General features: G+C 40.0%; 1 protein-coding gene across 6 annotated transcripts in view; it reads right to left on the minus strand.

Annotated features, from left to right (window-relative positions):
* PRKN (parkin RBR E3 ubiquitin protein ligase) overlaps positions 1-22,546 on the minus strand; it is a 1,411,643-nt gene that overhangs the window by 209,475 nt on the left and 1,179,622 nt on the right. For all 6 annotated transcript variants that reach the window (XM_054686972.2, XM_001153913.6, XM_054686973.2 and 3 more), the window contains one exon: positions 20,994-21,143. In XM_054686972.2, the coding sequence (XP_054542947.1) occupies positions 20,994-21,143 (150 nt within the window). The remainder of the gene's footprint in view (positions 1-20,993; positions 21,144-22,546) is intronic.

The raw sequence follows: 22,546 nt of genomic DNA on the forward strand, positions 1-22,546 counted from the left end.
GCCACAGGCATTACTGCCTCCTTTAACACAGCACTGCTTTTAAACATTTCTTTCCCCCCACTTAGTCCCCAGAGACTTAGAGTTAACTTGAATAAATTCCCCTAATCTGAGATTGAAAAGATAGAAAAGATAGAGATCTTTTCATCCTTCAAAATACTTAACATATATTTGTGGGACAGAAGAATTTCCATAGATATAATACATGCATAAAATGTCACTGTTAAAGTAATCCTCAGGGGAAAGATTTTTCATTTGTGACTTTACTTAGCCATGTCATATTGAGACAGGATTTTATTCTGATTGGTAGTTTTTGGTTTTCTCTTTCTGTTTAGTAATGAATACTGGTAAACCTCCCAGCTACAAATATCTCCTGATATGTTAAAGAAACAGTCTTCCATAGCTGTAGTGGGTGCACAGCTTTGGGAACGCAATGTGGCCTCTCATACACTCCAGGAGCTGTTCCTCCACCCCTTCCATGAAGGAAAGGTGATGCCTTAACCCTTTTGGAGAGGTGAGCAGTCTTGAAGCCCTCAATAATATCCACCAGCACCCCAGCGAAAATGGGAAATAAGACAGGAACTTGGAGAACTCCCATTGAGAAAAGATCCTAGAAATCACAGCAGAGTGGCAGGGTCTTTCTCAACTGTGTCGAAGTGGAAATGGGGTTGTGTACAAATAGGGCCCCCTCATATAACACACAACTGACTCCAGGGCACACCCATACTTTTAACGTCTGATTGTTTTCAAGAATGCTGTGAAAAGTTGTTGCGAGATACATGGGATTGAGACTTCTACAGTAAAGGGTTGAGGTTAGACACTGAGTAACTTCTTGTCAGTAAAAGGAATTAAACACTGCCTCGGGAGATGGTATAATTATCTCCTGGGGAGATGACTTTTTGTCTTGAATGATTAGGTGAAGTCCAGTGAGAATCTAAGAGGCTGGATGAAAATTCTTGGAAATTAAGCCACAACTGAAAAAAGGAGCCAAATAAATAAGGCCTTCTCTGGGGCCTCATACCATGTACCAAGGGCCGAAGAAGTAAAGTTTGCCTGCCTCATGATTCTAGCTTAGAAGGCAGGAATCCTGCTTTGTTTTATTTGAATTATTGCATTGATATTCACAAGAACAGTCTTGTTTGAATATCTTAATTTAGGAGTCTGCTACTTAAAACAGCTGTCTTATGTCTATGAGATATACGAGCCACAACCACAGACCCTACGCTGCGTTCCTCTCCCTAGTCAGTGCATGCCTTCCTGTTCCAGTGAAATTTAGGGTATTGAAAGGCAAGACTCTCATCTTCGAATATCTGATTTGATGAGTGATTGCTGGAAGTGGATGCCTTAGGGAAGGTGAGAAGGCAACGATGGGGATGATGTTGACACCTGGTTGTGGCTGACGGCTGTGTCCCTCCAGCTGCCTCACCTGGGGCTGCAGTAAGCACCAAGTTCACAGGCTTAGTGAGGCGAGTCACACGTTAGCCCATCTGCTCTGGTAATGTCAATACCAGCATGCAAGAAAGCTCCGAGTCTTAGAGATGGAAGAGACCTCCTTTTGTAGAGGAACGGGAAACAGTGGCACAGGAAAGGTGAAATGGCTTACTTATGATCTCACAGCAATGGGACAGAGAAATGGCTGGTTTCTCTTCAAATTCACACAGTTTCAGTTCCAGTAATAAAACATCTAAACCTCCGTATTTGGACGAAGTATAGTCTACTCATAGGATTACGGCAACTCAGTTTAAGTGAGGCTGTGTTGGAAGAAGCTGTCCTACATATAAGTTGTCTTCTGCAAAATAAGATACAAAAATAGTCTTGAAATCAAAAAAGATTTATAATCATTATTGGTACAACTGATTTTTGTCTCTGGCTGGAAAATTTTTCATGGGTTAAACATTCTTTCATATATTTCTCACATTTGAGAAGTGGAGATTTATTTGCTTACATTTTGATGATGAAGAAAAATATCACTTGACACAAATTAATGTCAATCCTTGTGGGACCAGTTCCTTTTCCACAGCATATATAATAAAATAACACAGGAACATTAATCTACTTTGTAGAGTAGTGAAACTTATTGAGCATGTTATAAAAACAACAAAGCAGCAAAAGCATTTTACTTAAGAAGCATTTTTAAAAAAACCCTTATTCATTTCACACCACTCTGATGTTTTAGCCAACTGTTTTTTCACTGGGCCGTGACTGTGCACACGGGCTTCTTGCCATCACTTAAATGGACACTTCTCAAACTCTCCCTCACAGGTGTTCCTGGACAGCACAGGAAAGAGAACAAAGAGAACAAAAACTACTTGGATTGTCTGGAGGTCATAGTCCAGAGGAAGGGTTGTAAATTTAGACATTTTTTGAAGATTCACGTGTTTGGTTCAATATAAAAGTATCATTCCCCACCCAGACCTGTCCCAGTGTCTAGGGAAATGCACCTTCTCCTGTGACGTTGCATATCATCTTCCATATCAGGTATCCTGGTTTGAAAAATCATACTTTTAGAAGAAATTGCCCTTTCCATTTTCTTAACTGCTCTGGAGACCAGCAGGAATTGGAGCAGCCTCATTCCATGTCGAAGAAGACCTATACGGCTTGCTTCTTTTTTCTTTTTTTCTTTTTTTTTTTTGAGATGGAGTTTCACTCTTGTTGCCCAGGTTGGAGTGCAATGGCATGATCTCAGCTCACCGCAACCTCCACCACCCAGGTTCAAGCGCTTCTCCTGCTTAGCCTCCCAAGTAGCTGGGATTACAGGCATTTACCACCACGCCTGGCTAATTTTTTTCTATTTTTAGTAGAGATGGGGTTTCTCTATGTTGGTCAGGCTGGTCTCGAATTCCTGACCTCAGGTGATCCGCCCGTCTTGGCCTCCCAAAGTGCTGGGATTACAGGCGTGAGCCACCACACCTGGCCCAAGGCTTGCTTCTTTTAAGAGAAAAAGGCTGTCATGCTGCTCTACTTCAGAGAACAGACCAATTTTTAGAGAGCTTCAACAATTTCTTTCTAATGATAATTCAAATCTTTACCAAAATCCTAACACATCAAATTTCAGTTTCATATTTTCAACTACCTACGGGATATTTTATTGCTTCAAACAGAACATAGCACTCCACCATCTGATAATAATGTTTATTTTACCTGAATGCAAGTTCCATAAGTTCCATCATTTGCCCAGCCTTAACAATAATTGTGCAAGGCCGGGCGTGGTGGCTTACGCCTGTAATCCCAGCATTTTGGGAGGCCGAGGCGGGCAGATCACGAGGTCAGGAGATCAAGACCATCCTGGCTAACACGGTGAAACCCCGTCTCTACTAAAAATACAAAAAATTAGCCGGGTATGGTGGCGGGCGCCTATAGTCCCAGCTACTCGGGAGGCTGAGGCAGGAGAATGGTGTGAACCCGGGAGGCAGAGCTTGCAGTGAGCCGAGATCACACCACTGCACTCCAGCCTGGATGACAGAGCGAGATTCCGTCTCAAAAAAAAAAAAAAATTAATTGTGCGAACGCCACCCACTACCCTCGCCCAGCAACACAGCAACATTGATGAGGAAACCGATGCACTCCCACATTTTAATGACCCAGTGTTGGAAGAAGTCAACTAAATGAGTTAAAAGTGTCCCAAGGTAGGTGGCCCAGTAAGACCATCCCAAAGAAAGGAACCTGGGCAGAATCCAAAATAGGCTCAAAGGAGAAGATTTTCTCTTTAGGGGGCTTGTACGTGTGAGTGGACATAGATATATACGCTGCAAACGTGTAGGGGATATTTAGGAGCACTGTCCCTGCTGCTCTAGGGCACCTATTCCTTGGAAAGAGTCAGGGTGCTCTGAAAAAAATCATGTCAGTCTTACCAGCAAGGAAATTGTAAACCTGAATATCAGACATGCGGGTGGATTACCTGCGTCTATTATCCAGGCTTGGGAAATGGAGGTGCTCAGGGATGAGAAGGATGAGATTATAAAAGAACAGCTTTGAGGAATGTTTTGGAACTGTTACAATGGATCCCACTTTTAGGGATACATAGAAAAAGTCTTTGCAAACACCAGAGATACAGGCACTACAAGGAAATTAGATAGATGCCAAAAGCATTTAATAAAGAAGGAGTTTGGGGTAAAAATTTGCAAATCTTCACCATCCTACCCTTCCCTGAAACAAAAAACTAATTTCAATTTAAATTTTTCACTATGATTAGTTCTATTAAAAATCAATCAATCTATCCATCCTATCTCTCTGTCTTGCACTCTCTCTCTCTCTCTCTCTATGTATATATATATATAACCTATCTATGTATCTATAAGTACAAGATGCTTCTTGCAGAAAAATTTGCCTAGAGACTGGGATTTGTGTAAAACTAACTGGATTAAAATTAAAATTCGCAAGTTTTAGGGTTCACTTAAGTAAAAAAATAACTTTTTCATTGGTAAAATGGTAAATTTATTTCTGGATCTAGTTTGTGAAGCAGGAGTGTGTATATGGCTGTGTGTGTATGAGTGTGGGTGTATGTATGTAGTGTGTGTGTGTGAGTGTGTGTGTCTGAGTCTGGACCCAGCTCCCTACTCAGGAGTTTACTCCATACTCTATCTGTTCCAGAGTAGGCTGTGATTCCCAGTGTACTAATGTTAAATGTTCTAGAGACATTGAAAATATCTAGGGTTGTTATAAATTAGCTTTGTGGGTTTTTTTACTTGCTTTTGTTTGTATTTTTGAATAAATGAGTTGAGGAAAAAACATCCTTGCTAAATAGAAACCATGGGTTACGAGACAGGAGAGACGCCCACGTGGTAATATGGCTGGAATGTCATGGTCAGAAGGTCTTTCCTGTCTTTCACTTTTTCATGTTCACTGGTGCGTGCAACGTGGATGCTGGGATATCTGAGTCAAGAAGGGTGGCTGTCACCGTCCACCCCTTATACCTGCCACCACTTCTCAAATACTGGTAGAAAGCCTCTTATAAATCTACAAATCTTGTCACTTGCGGGACTTTTCAATATGAAACCCTCTTATACAATTATATGTATGTTGGATACCATGGTGGATGCTGAGGAAACAGTAAGGAAAATTTGCTATTTCAGACTTGTAAATATTAAACTTATATTTTTAGATTTAAAAAAGGCAGCAAATTATGCAGCATAATAAAGATGGGTGAGTATAAATATTCTATAGTGTACCATATTAGCTATTAAACATTATACAGAGAGTGGTTATGAATTCAATTTCTAAATAATCTCTAAAATAAAAGAATGATCTAAATCTTCCACATCCCTGAGGTATTAGTCTTAAATGCATATGATATTACAAAACTGAAATTCTTAAAATAATTTCTGAAAAACTAGTGATACAGGAGTTGTAAAGAAATTACTTGGGCAGTGAGGGTATGGAAGTCCTCAGTAAGGTTTTCTTCTTAATGAAAAGCAGCCCCCAAATCATTTTCTTTTCCAACAAAGAGCAGCCTGTAAAATAGAGCTGCAGGCACAAACAAGCATGCTGGAAGCTTGCACGGGTACATGCTGGCAGTTGTGCCCATAGGAATATACTACCTGGGACTAGCCATGTTCAAAATGGCAGCTCCATCTTCTCTTTTTGCCAGCCACGTGTCCAGTAAGGAGCAGACAAGATAGCCCCACCAAGTGGAAAGCCCGTTTGCATAATAAGATTAGGGTGGGGTGACCAGCCTTCTTCGTGTGCTAAGTAAACGTCACACCTGGTCAAACCAATCTGTGAGCCCTACGTAAATCAGACACTGCCTCCTCAAGCCTGCCTATAAAATCTGCTGGGATCCGCCACCTTAACCCTTTTTTTCAGACATCTCTCTCTCTTGCAAGGAGCTGCCCTCCTCTCTCCTTTCTTCCGCCTGTTAAACTTTCCACTCCTTAACACACCCACGTGTCTGTGTACTTAATTTTCTTGGCGTGAGATAAGAAACCCTGGGGATTTACCCTAGACTATGATGCTGCTTCACTAGTAGGAAGAGAAAAGATAAACAGCGATTCCTGTTTTATAAGGTAGGAAGGCTGTATATTCACACGACACTCGCCGTCACAGTGGTCTCTGTGACTTCAGTGAACCCCCTTTCCACCTGTCCTCCTCGCCCTCACACTAGATTACTTTTTCCAAAAGATCTGATCATGTCACTTCCCCTGGAAGCCCTTGCCTGGCCTCCATTGTCTGCAGGATGAAGTACTGAATCCTTAACCCTCAGGGCCAGACTCCCTTTCCCTCTCCTGCTCTTGATCAGGCACCATGAGCCCACGACTCCTCTCCATTGGCTACTCATTCCTCCCTGGCCGTGTTCTCTGCAGCTGCCTAGCTTTCTGTCCCTTCACTCTGTTCCAGAATCTTCTGCCTGAAATATTTCAGTCACCACTTCCAGGCCAAATTTCTCCATCCCTCAGTGCGCTTAATGAAGCTCCCCATTCTTGATTCCAAACCTTTTCCTTTCTCACTGCATCATTCATGATTGATACAACGATGAGTGTGCTGAATGCAGGGGTCGTTGCTGAGGATACAAAAATGAATAGAAGGCAGCTCCTGCTCACCCCACCAGCGGCCCCACAGCAGCTCCACGTATGGGCAAGTGGTATGCACACGAGCAATGTGATACACGTGACTATGAGATGTGTTCAAGGTGATGCGGCAACTCGGTACGAAGGCCCTTAAGTATCCTGGATTTCTGTGGGACATTCCCCTGCACAATTACGTGTTGCCATGCGGCTATGCTGTTTCGCATAGACATGTCTTGTCTTCCCATTAGATGACGTGTTTCTTCAGCACAGTGGCTGTGACATCACCTCTGTGTGCCTGTAGCATCTAGCAGAGAGCCACATACATGCTGGATAACCAATTCATGCATGAAGAATAAACAATTTTCCCCTACAAGTATTACTGATTTATTTTAAATATAAGAAGGAATATACTGAATTTTCCCCCTTGGTGCATGTTTCTTATGAGTACAGCTTAGTTGCTAAAAACAGCATGATTTCTAGTGATTGCGGTAGAAGAATAAAAGCTAAAACTCCTAGGACTTCTGTTAGAAATGTAAATCAGAAGCTGATATTACTTCAAGTGCTACGTGAAATATCACATTCAATTTGTAACTCCAAAAGCTTTAGTCTGTGGTACATGTGGTTCTACATGGTTTAGTAGTGCCTTTGTATGTGACATGAGAACAAAATAATCAGCAGGTGTAAATGTCAATCGAACTAGAGAATTTTCTAGAATTGTACCTCTGCTTTCAGTTTATGGCACTACTGAATGCAAACTCTATTTATCTGCACAACTTCAGAAGGTTATTGTGGCAACACCTTTTAACAGAAGGGGCGAATACAATTTTATGGGTATTATTGAGAGTTAGAGGTCTAATTTCTCATGCCTGGGAATACAGAAAGTGAAAAATATAAATTGTTAAAAAAAAAGATAACCAAGGAAATACTCAATTCTGTTAGAAATAAAAAAGAAGTAGGTTCTTGCCAGAAGACTTTTTTTCTTTTCCTGCATGAAAATATGAAACTCTGAGACTGCAGACAAGTGAATGGTATTTGAGTAATGATAAAAGGAGACAGAAAAGACACCAGATGAGGCAGAGGCTGACATTTGTCCGCTCATCATCCATTCGCCCTTTTCTTCATAGGAACAGTTTCTAGCTGGGCACATCGCACCCCGAATACAGATATTTCCCAACTGCTTTGGGGGCTGGCCACGTAGCCTCACAAGTAACTTTTCTCTGTCGGAATACGAGTACGATGTTGTGTGCTACTTCCAGATTTGACCTTTAAAGAGACTGGGAATGTCCTCTTCTCTTTCCCCTTTGTTTCTGGTTGAAAAGTGGACCTGGGGCTGAGCCAGCTTGCACCATGTAGATGAGGGCAACTAAAGGCTTGGTGGAGTGGAGCATCCCAGTTCCAGACATAATTTTATGAGAGAGAGAAATAAACTCCCATCCCCTTAAGCCACTGCAGTCTTAGGAACTGGCCACACACCACGGAACTAACGTCAGAATAATATAATGGAGCCTACTACAATCCATTTAGCCAGAAAGGAACAAAAAGATTTTTTTTTTTTTATTGCTGATTACAGTTACAGTGGACACAACCATATTATGGAATATAATAATCTGGAGGTGATTTTGTTTGCTACTAAAACGCTCTCATCAAATACTTCTTTTTTTTTCCAATATCTGCCCAAAGTCCTTAGTAAATGAATTCCTTTGGTCATTATTAAGAGAAATAAATGCCTGTGTGCCCATTAAGAGATTTTGATTGGAGAAACAGAAAGCCCCAATTTAACTGGCTTAAATAGAAAGGAAATGTATCATATCCCATGACAGGCAGTCCAACCATGGAGTGGCTTCAGAGCTGATGAACTCAGTAGGGCAATGCACTCTAGAAGGGCCTGCATCTTCTCAAACCTGATCACTAGTAAGGGTCACGGGATTAGCAAGACTGGTTTAGACTACTCAGAACTCACTACTGACCCGGAAAATGAGGTCATTTCCCAAACTGGTCCACACTTGAAAAAAAAAAAAAAATCTGTTCTGTTAGCAAGAGAAAGGGGGAGATGGCCGTCAGGAGGGAAACCGACATTTTAGTGTACAGTCTGTCTGCTGTGCACACAGAGATTCTAACCATGACCTGATAGAAACTTACCCCTGCCAGCTGCCAGCCAGGTGCTGGGGGTCATGCTCTATCAGCAAGCAGTTCTGTTTGTACAGGGAAGGTGCATAGCCTATAGAGTCGGTTTCGTGCTGGCTATTTTATTCACATTCTGAGGTAGTTTGTGTCCCTGCAGATTTCTGATTATACATCAGTGATGTTTAATGTGATGCTCAGAATATTAAAAGCATACCCAGTAAGTGTTTTATCTAAATCATGTTCACAAGGGAAGTTCTGTGCTTTTCTGAGGTCTTGCAAAAACAATCTTTGGTTTCTTTAGACCAAGAAACTAAAAATAGACACAGTGACATAGCCTCCAAACAGCAATTTTGAGATCGAAAACCTCTGTTATATTAACAATGTGAAGCAGTTCCCATCCATCCCATTACAGGAAGTTCTGGGTCAATAGATTTAGTCTAACAAAGATCTTATCTCTTTAATCCTATCTTTCTACTTCAACTTTTCTTATTGATTAAGCATCTTCTGAACTTTACAACAATACGATACTGCTTATACAAAGCCCAGCCACGTCTTCACAGAAAAGAGTTTTTGAGAAGCCTACTTTGATTTAGATTTCTTTCTTTCCAAATAGCAGCTATCTTCTGAACACATAGCTTTTCTACGTACTTCCTATTTACATGTAAAACCATTTAAATGAATGGTCTAAACAAGGTTGATTAATCACTGGGAAATTTCTCTTTCAGGACACATCCATTCCAAGCTCTACATTCTTTAAAAATCCAGCAAATAAAATTTCATCTTATTTCTGATGCAAATGACTAACATAAGTTGACTGGACTATCTCTTCTATTTCCTTCAGATAATCAGGGCATGTCAAAATGCAGGCTTGTACAAATAAAGAACAATGCTTCAAGTTCTTTTTTTTTTTCTTTTCTTTTTTCTTTTTTTTTTGAGATGGATTCTTGCTCTGTCGCCCAGGCTGGAGTTTAGTGGCGTGATCTCGGCTCACTGCAAGCTCTGCCTCCCAGGTTCACACCATTCTCCTGCCTCAGCCTCCGGAGTAGCTGGGACTACAGGCACCCGCCACCACGCTCGGCTAATTTTTTGTGTTTTTAGTAGAGACGGGGTTTCACCATGTTAGCCTGGATGGTCTTGATCTCCTGACCTCGTGATCCGCCCGCCTTAGCCTCCCAAAGTGCTGGGATTACAGGCGTGAGCCACTGCGCCCGGCCTCAAATTCTTAGAAGGACACATTCAAAAGCTTGCATTTGATAATGTGTGTAAGAATTCTTTAGGCATACGTCACATTCTGCAAGTGGACTGGGTTTGTCTACATGGGGAGGCGGCCACAGGAAGAGTGAACACAGACTTCCTCCTAATTCCAGCCCTGCCAGTTTAGCACTAATACCTTGAGAGGAATTGGGAAAAAATCACTTGGCATCAAATTCCCAGACTGTCCCTGAACTCTGGTCAATAACTAACATGGCTTTGTAAAGAAAAATGTGATGTGTGTCGGGAACAATATTATTTCTGTCTGAAGGAGAGTAACAGGCAACTTTGATTGGAGAAAGAAACAGGCATTCTTGGCCTTCTTCTACAGAAAGGAGGAAGAAAATTGCTTTTTGGAAGTGCAGCAATAGGCCCGCTTGACAAATTACCTCCTAGAGTGCAAGAGTGAGGCTTATCTCCTTCTGACTGGGTTCCTTCTCACTTGTACACTTCTTCTGATCCTGGTTCAAGAATGGGCAAACAGACAGGCAAGGGTTATACATTTGACCTGGGCCTTACCCATGGCCTTGTAGTTACTTGATATTTTTCTTCTCCTTGAAAAAAATTCTTAAACAAATTGGACTTTAAGAAATCTCCTTCTTAGTCTCTATCCACAACCTCAACTTCTTAATGGACAGTGGGGACAAAGGCCTGTATGGTAGGCTTGGATAGCTCTGCCAGGTGTACCTCCTAAGGACCTCCAAATCTTAGGGGAGGTGGGACTAAAGGTCAAGCCAGGCCAGATCAGATTTGCCTAGGGGACACTTCAAGTTTCCACTTCTTGGTGCAAAAAGAGGCAAAAGTGAGTCTTTGAGGACCTCAACTGGTAGAACCCTGGGGCCCACTGAGATGCCAAGCGGAGAAGGAGGAAAAATACCTGCATTTCTTGGAATCCTAGGAAATGTGATTTCTACATCTGTTGCAGATCCTTGGAGACCAGTGCCCATGGGACTGGCTGGTCTTTACCCAAGAAAAGCCCTATTACCTCCCAGGAGCTTGTAGAGAGAGCTGATTGAATAACTGATCGACTTAGCCTTTCCCAGTGGAATGTTGGACAAGTGAGAGAAATGCCTGTCACTCTAGTCCTGAGTGCTCATTCTGTGTGGGCTCCCTTGAACTCTGCCTAAATGTCATGAACAACAGGAATAACAGCAGGTACTTAGCGCTGACCTTGGTGTTCCTGTTTCGTGTGAAGAGTGAGGGTGTGCTGCTTCTTCATCATGCCATGAGGCTAACATGTGATGTTCTTGGCATATGCTAGACAATCTCTGCCCTTACCCCCAAGGGGCACTAGCTGAACAAAAACAACACTAAAATCCCCTGTAGGAAGATGATTGCTAGAATACAGATATGTGCAAAGTTGCATTGGGATATGTTTTCCTATAACGTAAGAACTATTTAAACTATTTAAACATTTTGTGTAATTTAATTAAAACATCACTGATTTGCATTGGCTGCTCAATACATTTGGTGACATGTTTCAGAGACCCTATTTTGCGAAGGTAAATTAAATTTCCCAGTGGACTTCATTCTCATTAAAAAATGACATTCAGCTACATGGGTATGACAGGAGAGTTGCTCCTGACGCATTCCAGGTTTAAGAACGGCCAGCCGGACCACCACCTGCATGCCTGGCTCTTTCTGGAACAGCAGCGAGCCTTCACGGAGTTGGTTTCTGTGCCCTTGGTCTCTGCCAGTGAAAAGCATATTTCCTTCTCCCTAAGTTTAACCTCAAAGAAACACTTTGCCTAAAAAGGTGTAAAATTCTACCTAATTTAATTATTGGTCATATTGCTTTTATTTTTTAACATGTAACATTACTAAGTTGAATTAAGAAAAAAGTAATTCATAAACTCAGTCCCTAAGTAACCATCAACTACATGTTCAGAAACCTCAAACATTCTAGAAGGTTATAAACTCAAAAGTAAAAGCTTCCTCCCTCACACCATCACTTCCTCTACCCAAAGGCAGCCACTGTTCCCGGGGTGTCTTTGATTCTTTCCAGAAAGTATCTTATACGCTCATGTGCATGGATCCCCTTTTCATGCTGTCTTTACTTCATTCTGTGTATTAAAAGTGGTTCCGTATCAGGACACGGATTGACCTTACTCTTCATAACAGAGTATTGTATTCCACTGTATAATTATGTCAAGAACATACTTAACTGCTATAATACTATGGAAAAGTGGATCGTTTCCATATTTTTATCTATTACAAAATAGTGCTGGAAAGGGGAAGATCACCATTCAGAATGCTGGGGGTTGGGGAGATGCAAGCTGCCTGTCTGGTGGGGGGCCGCCAGGTCTGCCCCAGCTGGACTGGACCCAAGCACTAAAACCTCCAAAAGTATTTTAATGCTGTTGTTACAAGTCGTTCAAAATAACTGTTTGCAGAAGCACTTCTTCTGACATGGAAAACAAAAACACAATCTACAAGTCATTTTTGTTGTTATTATCATAATGCCCCATGCAGTTAATGTTTTTGAGATTGACACATGGTGACACTCGCCCTATGAAAATATTTTATTTATCATTATATAAGTTATTCTATGAAATTTTAAAATCTCTCATATTCATTTAATTAACCCTTGGAAGAAGAGTTACTAAGCATACATGATCACAAAATTTCATCCCATCTTCTCTAATTGATCTTAAACCCATAAAAATATATATCAATGGCAGTGTTAGAAAGAAAAAGATTTTACTGTAAAAATAAATTGTAGTCTCACAAATACATTTGAGGCAAATAAACCATATAATTTAAAAAGTCATACTTTCATTAGTTCTCTACAGAAATGAACTATTGTGGGCCTAATGGCTCTGATTTTTGGGTATCACTTGCTCATTTTGACTAGCAGTATGCAACTCAGCACTATGGATTAAAAAAATAAAGCAAGCCATCTGAATCCCAAGTTGCTTCATAAAACACCTGTCTTACAAAATGTACCACACAAAAGGTAGTTCTTGCTCTACAGAGTTTAGGAAATGCTGAGTGTGCTGTTCTGCTTGTTCAAGCAATAAGTCTTTGCATAGTGAAAGTTTTAAGTCCTATAGGAAAGAAATTGGTTTAATCTGCCTTGCCTGGTGCCTCCAACTCTTGGATTGCAGCTCTCTGCTCCACCTCTCTGTACCCCAACTCCTGCCCTGCTCCTGGCAGCATCTGTTGGAACCTGGATTGCATGACCCGTACTCTGGAAAATGCTGCTCTATATTTTTGTAGTCAAGAAATTGCTTTATCTCTGGAAAGTTTTTTTCTTTTTTTCCCTCAACTACAGCTGAATAGCTCAAAGTGCTTGTGTTGAAAACACAGGAAACCTGAGTTTGCAAATGTTACTCCTTGGACAGACGTCCCTGTCTTTTTCCAGACTGGAACTGTCCAATAGAACTTTCTGCAGTGATGAAAATGGGCTATATCTGCACTGTTCAATACAGTAGCCACTTGCCATGTATGGCCACTGAGCGCTTGGAATGTGGTTACTGTGATTAAGGAACTGACTTTTTAATTATATTTACTTTTAAATAGCCATATGTGGCTAAAGGCTGCCATGTCAGACACACAGCCCCAGACAGAGGTCAGAGCACAACCAAAATAAATGCACAGAAACAATGCTCTCCGCACAGAAACAATGCAATCTTCACAAGAAGTCTGTTTTCAGGACTGTTCTGAGCTCTCTGCAGCTTATAAAGCTAAAGAAGTTTCTCCAATCGATTTGCTGTAAAACTGATTTTCTAACACGTTATTCAAAAAGATGGATCTTACGATTTTGAAAGAGTATAATTATTGGTCAGGTGCGGTGGCTAACGCCTATAATTCTAATACTTTGGGAGGCTGAGGAGGGTGGATCGCCTGAGACCAGGAGTTTGAGACCAGCCCGACCAACATGGTGCAACCCTGTCTCTACTAAATTTACAAAAATTAGCTGGGCGTAGTGGCACGTGCCTGTAATCCCAGCTACTCGGGAGGCTGAAGCAGGAGAATCGTTTGAACCTTGAAGGCGGAGGTGGCAGTGAGCCGAGATCATGCCACTGCACTCCAGCCTGGGTGACAGAGCGAGACTCCGTCTCAAAAAGAAAAAAAAACAGTATAATTATTTCATATTTACCTTTATTTCAACAAAAACTGGCTAAAGACAATAAGAATAGCTAGTGGTCTGTGTTGGGTTAAAAAATATACTTTTCTATGTGCAGCTGACCCTTGAACAACATGTATTAGAACGTAAGTCCACTTGTATGTAGATTTTCTTCCTCCTCTGCCACCTCTGTAACAGCAAGACCAACCCCTCCTCTTCCTCCTCAGCCTACTCAACATGAAGATGATGAGGGTGAAGGCCTTTATGGCGATCTACTTCCATTTAGTAAACAGAAAATACATTTTCTCTTCCTTATGATTTTCTTAATAATGTTTTCTTTTCTCTAGCTTACTTTATCATAAGAATATAGTATATAATACATGTGACATACGAAATACCTGCTCATTAGCCATTTATATTATTGATAAGGCTTCTCATCAACAGTGGATCGTTGTAGTTAAGTTTAAGCTATCTGCTGACTTTCAGTTGCAGGAGGGGTTGGCACCCCTCAACTCCCAGTAGCTCATCAAAGATCAGCTGTACCTCAAAATCACAGAACACTTTCTAGGAATGTCTGCCAACTGATAGATGCTTTCCAGATGAATGGTATGCAGAACTTGTTTGTACATTTGTGAACAGTTTCTTTAACTAAAATAAATACTCTCCAAAGCTTTCCATCTTTGCACTTCAAGCTGTCTCACAGGCAGAAAGTCTAGCGAGACTTATTTCCAATCTGCAAATGAGCTGATCTTAGAGTTTAAATTAGATTTTTGGACACATGTCAAATAAACATGGACTGCATATTTTTGACATTTCATAACACCAACTTTCTTTTTTAAAATGCTCTTTGATGAAGAACATCTTGTATATCAAAGCCTAAAGTACCAACAAGATTTGATTCCAGTCTCTATGTGCTGCAGTGTCCAGGCGGTTGAGGCAAACTTACATGGGGACAGCTGGAGTGAAGGCTCATGAACCCACAGTTAGTCATCCTGAGAAACACCTGTTCTTTCTGATGTCTCCCTGAAAACATCATATATTTGGAGACTAGATTTTAATCTCTAGTCTTAAAAAAACTCAATGTGGTTTAAAAAATATCTAAGCATAATTTAATGAAATTACATATTTTTACAAAAATAAATTAAAATTGGCTTGAATAAGAAAAGTAACCATTTTCTTTTTTCCTTTTATTATTAAATATTGATCATCTACATGTTTTCTCTTTCCAAGGTCCACCTATTGAAAAACCAGCTTCACATCTTTGTTAATTTGGACTTTAAACTCAATAATTAGTTAAATCTTTGAGTAAAAGGGTAGGTATCACCACAATTTATCTTCATCGACTCCTTTCCTACGTTAAAGGCTGAAAATGAGGTTCAGACTCTCATTTCACTAAAACCTCCAACAGTATTTTAATGCTGTTGTTATAAGTCATTCAAAATAACCATTTTCACCAAAAACATAGACACATTTCTTTGCACGAAGTAGGTCATATCCTGTATTTGCACAGGTCTAAAACCACATTTGAGGGAGGCTTTACAACTTCATTTTCATAATTTTCGAAACCCTTTTTAAGAAAATCAATGCAAGAAGATGAACATGGTTAAGAGGATTTGGAAAGGGTCCATGCAAGTGAGGAGCCCAAGGTGAATGCCTCATTAGTTCCCTGATAAACCTGCCTCCGAGCGACACAGCATGGTGTTTGTTTAAGGATAGAGTGACTGTTAGATGCCTTAAGAAATTCTATCGCATTTCCTTAACTTATGGTCACTAATATGATTTTTGAAATTCTATTTTCATTTAAATGTGTATTTTTCTGCAGTTGCTACATTTTGTTTCTGGATTTCTAATTAAAAACAGAAAATTCCTTACCCAACTTCAAATCATTATTTTAATAAATTATCACCCAGACATGTAATACCCCAAGATAACATCAAATAAGATAAAGATGTTTTATTTATAGAGAACTCAGAAGGTTTGATTGCCATAGCTTTCTGCATTCCCAGGTCAGTGAGTATAATGTATTCCATATTTTGTTGCTGTTTTCCAGCACTAAACACGTCAGCATTTTGCATCGGAGTCATTAAAGTTTGTGAGATAGTTCTGATGAATAGCAATAAGGCCAGAAAAAAAGAATAATGCATAACATGAATTCTTCAGGAAATCAATTAATTTTTTTATGAGCAGTAGTAAAAATAGGATCTAGGGTTAGCAGAGTGAGGCTAGACTAGTATTTGATACCAAAATACATTCTCTGCTGCGTTCTATCTATGTAAAAATATTCTGTGCTGAGTCAAAACTGAAATCTCAGTCCTCCCAAGAGTAAGACATTTTACATATCAGAATGTACTCTTTACTTGGCCGTGTATGTAGCCTTTGATAGAGCACACCAATTCTGTAAATTCTGCAGTACTTTCAGGTTTCTAATGGACTTTTTGTGGATCCCTGAACATAGTGTTATTTTGGTTTTCTGAATTATATACTATGTGTGCTATTAAAACACTGTATATTGTATAAGTATATAAAGGTGCTTACGTATTTTTCAAAGAGCTCTTTGTTGGGGCAAGGTAAGCAGTTCTAATACTGGGATAAATGATGATTAATATTGGAAAATAAAAGTAATAGTTTATTGATATTACTCCTAGATTATTAAGATTCACTCAACCATTTATTTTATTCATTCATTCATTCATTCATTCATACATTTGATGAATGTTAAACACCAAATACATGATTCACCAAGAAGAATGAAAAGGCTTAGGACAGGAATATAAAGACAGGAAACCAGTGTAACACTGCAGCTTGAATTCTGGGAGGTAGTACTTTCAAGTAATTCTTTATAATGGTAATAAATTTACTGGATCCACCCCACATTTATCAGGCCTTTCCTAGGTGAACTGACATCATCACTTAAATGGAAATCCCTGTCTTCATTTATTAGTTAAGGTACATTGCTCCTCGGGGAACAGATAAGCCTGTGACACAGTGGAGCAAAGTGTCTGGAATCTGATTTTCCAATGGACATTCCCATATGTTTGAACAAAAGAGTCATAAATACTAACTATAGCACCTATTTTACAGAAGCTGAACTAAAGACACAGAAGCCCAACTAAAGACACAGAAGCCCAACTAAAGACACAGAAGCCTTCAGATGGAAAGGATATACAACAGAAACCACAGCTGTGCGGAAGACCACCCAGGCACATGGTCGTGGGTGAAATGACTAGAAGATTAGAATCCTCTGGAGCCCAGAGCTCAACACATGGGTGTCTAGCTGGGAACAATTTTAAATCCCACAAATGACAGAGAATTTGGTTTTCAACTTTTTTATACACGATTTTTTTTGTAACAGCTAACATTTCTTGCATACCCACATGGTAAGAGTTGTACTTTTTCTATCTTGATAATTGAGGGAAAAAAAATTAAGCACGGGTGAATTCACAGGCATCTTACAATAAATCTGTGAACCACATCCTGATAATCACTGGAGTTAATGACGTCTAGCGCTTTTTCCACATCTAGAACTCTGTAATTCTTCTATAGCTTTGCTACCAATGACTTTTCCTTGAACGATGTATTGAATGAGGCACTCACTTCTCCCTGAGGCAGCTTATTTTGTTCTTCGTTGTCCATACTGTTAGAGCATAGAGTAAAAAGAGATTCACCTTCTTCTAACTTTTATGTATTTGGCCATGTTCTACTTCTGAAATGACATAATCTAACCACAATTTCTTCCAGACAATGGCTTTCCATTACACTCCTTAAACCCAGAAAAGATGGGCAGCTTACAAGGTTGTACAAACCACAGCAAAACAACATGTATCAGGAAAAGGGGAAGAGAAAGAAGGAAACAAGTAAAGCCAGGAAACCAGTTTCCAAATCCACTGTGTTTATGACCTCTATATATGCTATAGGGAGCCCACAGATGTAGCTTTAGATTTTCTAGCAGTCAACTTTCAGAGGAAAACCTTATCAGCTGGTTTAACATCCTTAAAGGCAACTTTCCTCAGGACAAGCATAAATGTGCCTGGTACTCAGATCAGACTTGAATAGTCACCATGGTTCCTTGTGGAAAAGTCTGTTGGGATGTCCTGAACCACAGGCATCACATTTCCTGTGTAACGATCACAATATAAACAAATGGCATCGTGGCAAAGTAGTATTTAGGAAAAGCAATTATTTGAAAGGCTACAAATAGTAAGGTCTAGGTGCCCAGTTTCCTGCCGTAGATCTGGCTACATCCTGGATTCTAGACTGTTTGGAAGAGTATATCCAATGAATGCCATGTAAGCAATCTTCCTTGAATGTTGGGTTTTGGGTGAGCTTTGGATAAATATTCATTAAGCTTTTGATTAAATATTAAATAAATCTGCACTTAACTCTATGCCAGGAACTATTCTAAGTATTTTACACTTATTATCTCATTTAGTATGCACAATAGTTTTATACAGAGTTGCTCATATATACCCTATTTTAGAGATAAGGAAACCGAGAAAGATGAAAACCACAAGTAGTTTGTGAAGCCAGGGTTTGAACTTCACACATTCAACGCCACCCTTTTTTAATCACTGTGGAATTCCTTTAGCATTCAAGTTAGGTGAATATCCTTCTGTGAAAGTTTGGGATTTGAAGACAAAGGGCAATGATGAAGTCAATTTATCTCTGCTGAGAAGCCAAAGCAATGGGAATGGACATAAGCTTGCAAAAGTGTATGGAGACTGGGGCAAAAAGACAGGGAGGGAAAGGAAGGCATACAGTTCAGTGCATCCTTTAGAAAATCACTTCTCTGTTCTTTTTTCAGCTTCTTCAAATTGCAAACTGTGGTGGTTTAAAATATGTTCATAAATTCTTTGACACTCTTTAAGATGGAGCCCAACTCCCTTCCCTTTGAGAGTGAGCTGGATCTAGTATCTCACTTCTAATGAATAAAGTGAGAGTGACAGGTGCGGCTTTGGGGATTTGGTCCTACAAGGCACTGTAGCTTCTCTCTGTTCTCTCTTTTGGACAACTTGCTCTGGGGAAAGCCAGCTGCCATCATGGGGACAAACAGCCTAAGACAAGGGCCATGTGGTGAGGAACTGTGGCCTTCTGACAACAGCCAGTGAGGAACTGAGGACTTTTTTTGCCAACAGTCATGTGAATGAGCTACCTTGGAAGTAGATCTTCCAGCCCCAGTTAAGCCTCCAGATAACTGTAACCCTGCTAAACTGCAAACTCAGGAGGAACCCTGAGCCAGAACTACCCAGCAAAGCCACTCACGGGTGATTCCTGACTCTCAGAAACTGTGAGATGATACATTTCTATCTTGTTAAATTGTTAGAATTTGGAGTTGCTATGCAGTCATAGATAACTAATACACAAACCAACAAACACACCTCCAAAACCAACAAATCAAAACAAATTAAGATAAATTAAGAATACGCTACCTACAATTGCCAAAGGACAAAGAAACCTTGAGAATGTAACTATCCTCTTTTAAGTAAAGTTGCCTGCAAACTCTTCTAATCCAAAGACATTACAGCATTTTGATTCACTTCTAAAATAATTTGTCATGATTTGCAGCTTAAGTATGTATGTTATTTACTTATAATTTACTTGTATAAAAAAGGGAAGATAAAGATATTCAAGATTTCACATTACATAAACCCTTCAACATTCTTAAAGCAAGGTCAACAACCAAATGCAAAAGATGGGCCAGCAAAATTCTCTACCTCCTAAGAAAAGTTAAAATCTTAAAATCCAGCTTTAGAGGATGGAACCACAGTAGGCAATTAGCAGGCAGAAGCACACAATTTAGCCAGTAGTTAAAAATAATTCGTTAAAAGCTCATTTTAAAAGATAACATTTGCTAGCATTCTGATCCCAGAGGTTGGCAACCTGCTGAGGCCACATACAATCATTGCAGATAATTCAGCACATGATGATGACTAAGGCTGGAGAGTGTGTCCTGATTTCCATCGTCTCCAGGGAGAGTAAACACTTGAGTTTTCATTCTAATGCAATCACGATTATGAATCCAGAGGTATTTCTTTCCACTTAGGCACCATGGTATCTCATTATTTTTCAACTTCCACTTCCTCTACTCCATTGCTCAACCCAGGGTTTTATGAGCCCCACTGCATGACATACAGGAAGCTTTACTAAGGGGAACCAATGCTAATTTATTTCTAGATGACTTACAGCGCTCAGCCCCAAATCAAGACTGGCTAATACAACTCTGCTATCTGTGCTCCTTCTTGCACAAAACTCCTCATGAAGTTGCAATTTTAAAAGAAATGTTTCTCATCAAAATTCAATAGACTTTTATATGCACATACACTTTCTCACTTTTCCAGGCTGCATGAAATTTAATATCAGGATTATTATCCATTTGTCATTTTAACCTATAATTTAGTAAGCCTTTTTGTGTTTGAGTTATGCTTCTTCCCCCCTTGAGCCATCAGCTTGCAGCCATAGATTCATTTGAAAAGCCGGCCAGGTCACATGGTTTGACCTCTTAGAACAAACATTTTCCACATTTCTTATTCTGCTTCCATAAGAGACACCATTAGTTTTGTTCATCTCTATTTAAAATGATTTTTATGACATAATAACATTTCAAGTTTTCCACATTAACCTTCATTTTATTTCTTGAAATACTCAGGCAAACAATGTCACTAAGACGTCACTGATGGAGAATTCTTTCTCCTTCACTCCTGTCTACTTAAAGGCAACTCTGAAGAAAGAATAAATTTTTGCTCTGGATCAGCTGAGTGCTGGGAGAAAAGTTTAAAAGTCTGGCCTAGTGGCTCACAGCATCTTAAAGTAAATACTTCCATAAGCAACCAAAGCAGAAAATCTTCATATAACCGTTTTCACCAAAATAAATACATAAATTTTCAAATCTGGAGTCCTATAAAGGAATTTAAAATCTATTTTCTTATACGTAAGTTCAAAGATGTCTAAGTCCAAAGGGAAAATGAAAATAAAATAAAAATATAATCCCAGCCCATGTGCAAAAGCAAACAAGGACAGGAACACACCGCCCCAGGGGTGTGGGCAGTACTCACCCCACAGCCCAGGCCATTGCCCCCTTCGCAGGTGACTTTCCTCTGGTCAGGCTCCGGCAGCAGCCCCGCTCCACAGCCAGGGCGGGGGCATAACACGCCCCCCATCTGCAGGACACACTCCTCTGCACCATACTGCTGGTACCGGTTGTACTGCAAAACCCAAAAAGCAGATTGAGCTTTCAAACTGACTGCATATTTCAGCCAAAGGGTTAGGAGCTACAGTGCATGGGATTTCTTGCTTAACCAGTTTCAGTAAAATAATGCATGTGTGTGTGTGTGTGTGTGTGTGTAGGGGGAGGGAGAGGGCCACGGGGTTGATAGGGGAGGATGAATATGGTTCAATGCAGAAAAAGTCTACCAAATTCAACTGGCAAGACATATAAGTGCATTTGCTTTTTGCTTCTTTGTCTTCAGAAAATAGATTTTCCAAAGTTTTGTATTTTATAAGATCGCTTCTACCAACTGTATTTTAACAATCTTATTTCATATACATTTTGGGGAACATATTTAGGTATTAAATGATGAACACTTTTAATACATCGCTATCAATCTTATAAAGCAATATATTTTCATGCCTCTATTTAAAATTCAACAAGGTTTTATACTTATTTTGAAAATTGGCCCAGCATTCCACCTCATAATATTGGCAGCCCACACAATATCAATGAGCTAGAAGAAGGCTAATGTTAAACAATCACATTTTCCCTTTATCATTATTCTTATTCTTAAAGCATGATTTCTTGTGTCTCTGACGTCATTTCTTCCTGTTACCGTTTTGCTCAATTTCCTTTAATGGTTTCCCCAGCCTGCAAATAAATTCCAAACTCCATCAGACCATTTTCAAGGTCTTCTTTGTGGCAGCCCTACATTTTTGATCTTACATTATTTGTAATATAAACTCAGATCAAGTCAAACAGGTTTGCTCAATTATTAATTAAATAATGCAACATTTATTGAGAGCCTACTACATTCCAGACTCTATCGAGGCGCTGGGGATACAGCAGTGAATGAACAAACTTCTCCGCCTTCATCCACAGCACTGTAACAGTCAATACCGAGAGGTTAGAATGTCTAGGATTTCCAATGGTGCTAAGTGAGGAAGAAAATAATCAACAGGGAAGAGGGAGAGTCCAAAGAAGGTGGAGATTTCAATTTTAAAGAGGTGATTACAGAATGCCTTACAAAGCAGGTGCCTTTAAGCAAATGTCTGAAGGAGATTAGAAATGCAAGTCATATGGATCCCTGGGGGAATAAGCATTCCAGACAAGCAGAGAATACTATAAGGGGCCAGAGCCCCAGTGTGCTGATGTGGTTGGCTGTTCAGGGTACAACAAGGGGGGCAGTGGGGCGGAGGCAGAGTGAACAAGGAGGGAAAAAAACAGAAGGTGAAGTTGGAGAGTTTGTGAGGATCTAGAATATGTAGTTCCCTGACAGCTGCTTTCAGAACCCTGGGTGTTATTCTGGAAGATACCAGAACCACTGCAGAACTCTGAGGCTGAGGCATGACATAATTTGACTAATATTTTAAAGACATCCACCTGGCAGCTATGTTC

This window comes from Pan troglodytes, chromosome 5 (assembly GCF_028858775.2).
Source record: "Pan troglodytes isolate AG18354 chromosome 5, NHGRI_mPanTro3-v2.0_pri, whole genome shotgun sequence".
Lineage (NCBI taxonomy): Eukaryota > Metazoa > Chordata > Mammalia > Primates > Hominidae > Pan > Pan troglodytes.